Source organism: Micrasema longulum, unplaced genomic scaffold (genome assembly GCF_059751315.1).
Source record: "Micrasema longulum isolate JH-2025_06_02 unplaced genomic scaffold, ASM5975131v1 h1tg000191l, whole genome shotgun sequence".
NCBI lineage: Eukaryota > Metazoa > Arthropoda > Insecta > Trichoptera > Brachycentridae > Micrasema > Micrasema longulum.
Window position 1 is genome coordinate 47,540 of NW_028277396.1, and position 5,942 is coordinate 53,481.

The 5,942-nt window shown below is 30.9% G+C and overlaps 1 protein-coding gene across 1 annotated transcript; it reads right to left on the minus strand.

The window, feature by feature from the left end:
• Window positions 1-5,009: 5,009 nt before the first annotated feature.
• On the minus strand, window positions 5,010-5,642 carry LOC148283826 (uncharacterized). The gene has a single exon (XM_088243157.1). It carries the CDS (start codon window positions 5,640-5,642, stop codon window positions 5,010-5,012), a length of 633 nt encoding a protein of 210 aa, XP_088099283.1.
• Between the last annotated feature and the right edge of the window lie 300 nt (window positions 5,643-5,942).

Here is a 5,942-nt window from a genome sequence, read left to right on the forward strand (position 1 = left end):
TTTTGTTATCACTTCATCATGTATGTAAAAAATAAATAGAAGGTAAATACCTAAATGTGTATATTTACATAGGTACTTAGATATGTCAGTAGACATATAATTTTACGAAAAATCAGTTTAAAATGATTTCATTCAAAAGTAATCTTATTTAATTCCCAACATAAACCAATTTTTTATACATTCCTATCACAAAAATATGTCGACATTTCTTTTTTTGTAAAAATTCGTGAATTTAGAACATTTTTATAAATAATTTTACTGATTCTACATTGTTGATTTTTAGTACATGTATAAGGATTTTATATATCTAAAAAATAAAATCATTATTTTATTTTAAATCATAATAGTTTTATTTTTAACGTGAAAAAACCTTCTCCTGAAAAATATTCATTTTGAAGATATTTCGCTTGGTTAAAACGGCCCTCAATTAAAAAATACTTTTTTTTCACTAAAACAGGTCAGGAAGTCCAACAACAGTTGTAAATTACAGCAAAGAACACTCAGACTTATGAAAACTGAAATAATATGTATTTTAACCCCTTGGGCGTAAATGAACGAAATAAATAAACAAATGAAGTAAGATTTAATGGTCAAAGTGTGCTACAGCGTCGCTGTACTTCAAAGGCGCAGCGTGGGAAAAGTTTGTATGGAGAGCCGCGCAGCGATGCGTAGCTGTAGTATGATTTGTCTCATCTAAAACATCAACATCACCATCATTCCCTTTCCACACTAAATGGTTCATAGAACACTGCATCGGTATACCAATTACATCGTATCTTTATCATTTTTGTTTCATGAAGGTAAGATGTCCAGGGACTATGATATATTCTAGTGTAAAAACCACCCAAAATCTATTAACAGAAAATTTTCAAAGAATTATTTTTGTTGGCCTTAATAAGATGATAACAATATTATCAGTTACAATAAAAATAAAACATTCCTTTCGAAAAACTAATTCAAAGAAAAAACGTGTTTAAAAATAATTAAAATAATATGAAAAAACAAAATAATACAAATAAATATCACATTAGTAGTGGTGATTAGATTAATGTATTTGTTAACCCTTAGCCAAATGCTGAATTCAGGGTTGTCAAAAAATAGAAGTGGTTTTAATGTCACAATTTTTTGTAAAAATAAATATTTGATTTTTCACAACTTACACTAATTATTATTTAGTTATTTTCAACAGGTCGAAAAAACTGTGCTCCAAAAAAAGATTAAGTTATGGTTCACGAGGTTACAACCCCAAAACACTGATTTGTGAGTCAGCGACATTATCCTAAAACCACAAACCAATCAAGTTCATACAATTGATGGGATGATTAGTTGAAAAAATTAAATTACTTTTTAAACTAGACATTGAATCAAATACTTATTAGAAATTATTATAATTGATATTTATTTGAAATTTAATTTTTAATGTCGATTTCAATTTTACTGTTTATATATATGTATATAACAAAATAAAGTGCTTATCTTAATTCATAGATTATAGAAATTACAAAAATAAAAAGTCAATTTAATAAGCAATTGGTACGAGTATGTATTTTATTTTTATTTTTTTTATTTTTTATTTTATTTTATTTAGAAAACATACAGTCATACAAAATCAGTATTAAAAACAACAATTTTTTAACATAAAAAGACCAATTAAGTTTTCATAAATTAAAAAGATATAAACATTAAATGTGACAAAAAATAAAAAATAAATAAGAATTTTAGGTGAAAAAAAGATAATTGTTGACATTTGCGTTTTCCATGGAGGTAATAAATTAAAATAAATAAAAATACCGAATGTACACTCCGAGCCATCCACGCACACACATGAACGCACATATAAAACATACACAAACATATACATTACATGCGGCACATATGCATAGCATAAACCACTCAAGATGTACATTCAGCAACTATCCCAAATAATCGACCCCATGAAGAAATTTTCTGTACAAATGCAACGTGCAGTTAAAAATGTCTACATCAATACTGAGTCCGTTATAATTTCTACAGGTGCGTCTAATGAATGAATTCGAGGTATAATTGCTTTTACAAGTTGGTACATAAAAAAGGGAATTTAATCTAGTATAGCGAAGAGGACAACGGAAACCAATATTTTGTAAAAGATACGGCGAATCAACTATGTTATTGAGAATTTTGAAAAGAAAAATTAAATCATATCTAAGGCGCCTTTTTTGTAGTGATTCTATATTAAAATTGATCAAAGATGCGCCGTAATCATTTTCAATGTTACCAAAACGATATTCCAGGCTCCTTATAAATTTCTTTTGAATGTTTTCAATTTGATTAATATATACATTATATTGAGGGGACCATACTAATGAAGCGAATTCGAGTTGACTTCGCACATAAGTATAGTAAAGAAGTTTTAATGTATTTGGTGATGAGAATGGCTTGGAGATTCGTAAGATAAACCCTAGAAGTCTGTACGCCTTATCTACTATTGTATTTATGTGATCTCTAAATAAAAGCTTATCATCCATCAGTACACCCAAATCTCTCGCTTTCATTGAACGATTGACAATTTTCCCAGATAGTTTGTAGTCAAATAGTATACTTTTTTTCTTTCGAGTAAATGACATGACAAGACATTTATCAGAATTCAATAATAACTGATTGTCCTTGCAATAGCAACAGATTCTATCTAAGTCAGCTTGAAGAACTTCGCAATCATTTATTGAAGACACAATTTTAAATACTTTATTGTCATCAGCGTATAGCAAAAAATTTGAGTTTTTAATGCATAAACTTATATCATTGATATAAATAATAAAAAATAAGGGTCCAAGATGCGAACCTTGAGGGACACCTGATGGGATTGGTTTAAATGATGAATTAAATCCCTTGAGTGAGACCGATTGACTGCGGTTACTAATGTAGGAACATATCCAACGATACAGATTCCCCCGTATACCAATGTTCCAAAGCTTGCGAAGTAAGACCGAATGACTTATTTTATCGAAAGCCTTTGAATAATCCGTATATAAAACGTCTACCTGAAAACCTGCATCCATTGCATTCAAAACAATATCGGTAAATTCACAAAGATTTGATTCAACTGACCGTTTCTTATAGAATCCATGTTGATTGGGATTAATATGTGGTTTTATAACATCGAAGAGCTGATCGGTTACTATATTTTCAAGGATTTTACTAAAAATGGGAAGAAGAGAAATGGGTCGATAATTTACTACAAGACTCTTATTTCCTTTTTTATGCACAGGTGTAATATTTGCCTTTTTCCATATTTCAGGAAACGTGCCTTCCTTTATTGATAATTGAAAAAGATAAGTAAGAGGACGCGCAAGCTGTTTAATACATTTAGAAATAAAAAAAGGGTGTATGCCATCAAAGCCAGCACCCTTGCTGACTTTAAGTTTTTTGAGATATTTTGTTACCAATGACTCATTTATTTCTATAGCATTAAGATCAATTACACTATTTTCTTCGGCAGGAACACTACAACTAGATGCATTAGTTTCCAAAAATTCAGAATGGAAATATTCCGCAAAAGCATTACAAATATTCTGACCGCCAATTACCAAATTATCTTTGTAGGACATTTGAAGAGGCACATCACACCCAGCTCGCTTGGACTTGACAAAAGACCAGAAAAGTTTAGGTTCTCGGTTAATGTTATATTCAGCAGTTGTGATAAAATGTAGGTAACATTTCTTATTCGTGCGTTTTTGTCTTTCCCTCAGCAAAGAAAAAGTATGATAATCAGACGCTTGAGAGTACTTTTTCCATTTTTTGTGAAATTTTTTTTTTTCTGAAATTAACTTTATTAGCGGTCGAGTGTACCATGGAGGATATCGGCAATTATTATTTGTGAGACGCTTGGGAACAAAATTGTTTATAACTCCATTTAGAACAACGTAAAATTGCTGGGTTGCGTCTTCCATGTTCAGATTAGACAAAGTATCGAACCAATTAATATCATCTAAATGGGCACAAACATCATCGTAGTTTGCCTTATGAAATAAACGAACAAATCTTTGATTATCGGGAAGAATTTTGAATTGTAAATTGAGCAAAATTACAAGAGTCTTATGATGGGCGTCTTCCAGTGTTAATGGGGATACACATTCGGTGACTACGCAGTCAAAGTTGGAGATAACTAGATCTAGAATACGGCCACGAGTATTGGCATGCGAATTGAACTGGTAGAAGTTATTAAATGACATAAAATTACATAGAGACTTGCTAAGTGGATCATCCTTAGGATCGAGGGTGCAGTGAGTAAAACTGGGATTCGAAAGCCAGGCAGCATTAGATATATTGAAATCACCAATAATCAGGAAAATTTCATTAGGGGACGTTAAGAGTGTATCGGAAACTTTGTCAAAAAACTCGGATATCACTCGCAAATGTGAATTTCCATGAGGAAAGTAGGAACAGAACATATTTAAGGTTTTGTGATGTGTGATTGTGTTTACTTTAATCCAAATAACTTCCGCCGTTAGGTCCCAAGAATCTACTACAGAACTACAAAACATTTTTTTGACAGCTATAAGCACGCCTCCACCGAGAGTCTGTTGTGTTTTCTCATAATCACGGTCTCTTCGAAATACGTTATATCTACTATCAAAAATTTCGCTATCATTGATACTTGGAAGGAGCCATGTTTCAGATAAAAAAAAATCATATCATAATCATTAATCAAGACGTTATTTAAAAAATCATGAGTTTTGGAGCGAATGCCGCGTACGTTTTGGTAGTAAATAGATAGACTATTTATGGGATTAGCGCCTGAGAATATTAAAATATTTCAACCTATTAAACAATAAACTTAAAATAGACCAGTAAAATTGATTTAAATTATATTGGAGGCACCTGTAAAATGAGTCTCTATATATCAATGCAGTCACTAAAGGCAAGTAGTTCGCTAAATTATACACATTAAAAAAGTTGAAAATAGTACAAAGAAAAGGTAAAAACAAAAAATAAGGAAAACAAGAAATAACACTAGTCAGCTGCTTCAAAAGTCATATTATTTTTTCAAGATCAGCGTCTGATGAGATTTTGGATATGGGTGATCCTTCATTTTTCCTAAGGAATATGTTGCCATTTTTCACCCAAAGGAATGCGTACTCTTTATCTATTTTCAACTGCCTCGCTTTACGCAGTAAAAGCTTGTTTGCGGGTGTAAGATGCTCGTTAATGAAAATCCGGCTTGCTTCTCCAGATATTCCAACGTCCGCGGATAACAATTTTTTATGTCTGCGTGCTGCAGTTATAATCGTGTCCTTAAGTTCTCTTCTGATCAAATGTATTATGATATTAGGTTTATCGCGAGAACTGGATCCTGCCGTTGGCCAAGGTTGAACACGGTGAATAGACGTAATTTCTTCTTTTTTGATATTAACTCCAATTTTTTCTGCAATCTTAGAGAATGTGTGTATTAAATTCTCATTTCTGTCAAAAGGCACTCCACTTATTTCAACATTGGAAGCCCTGTCCCACTGCTCTCGTCGTTGCTGATGAAGTTCCAGAACATTGCATTTATCAATCAAGTTTTCAATTTTTGCTTCCATTAATTTTATTTTAGTATTATTCTTTTTAACGCTGTCTTTAGTCGCCTCGACCTCCCCAGATAAATAATTTATTGAGCTTTCCATATCTTTAATGGTTTTATTTAATGATTCAAAATTTTTATTACTTTTTTCTCCCTGCTCATTAAGCTTCAATAATATATCATTCTTTAGTGATTCAAATTTTTTATCAATGTATTCAATCATATAATGATTTATTTCACCTGATTGCTGCTTACTCCTTGTAGTCATTGTAGAATTATATTATGCACCCTCTTTTTATATGTATTCAATTTTTATAAATATTTTTTATAGTATGTTTTGTATAATTTATTTAGTTAGTATGTGACTTTTAAATATGCCTTTCAACAATAAATATAAATCTTG

Bases quoted from the DNA above. Each gene is read 5' to 3' on its own strand.
- LOC148283826 (XM_088243157.1), bottom strand. From the start codon at position 5,642: ATGGAAAGCTCAATAAATTATTTATCTGGGGAGGTCGAGGCGACTAAA.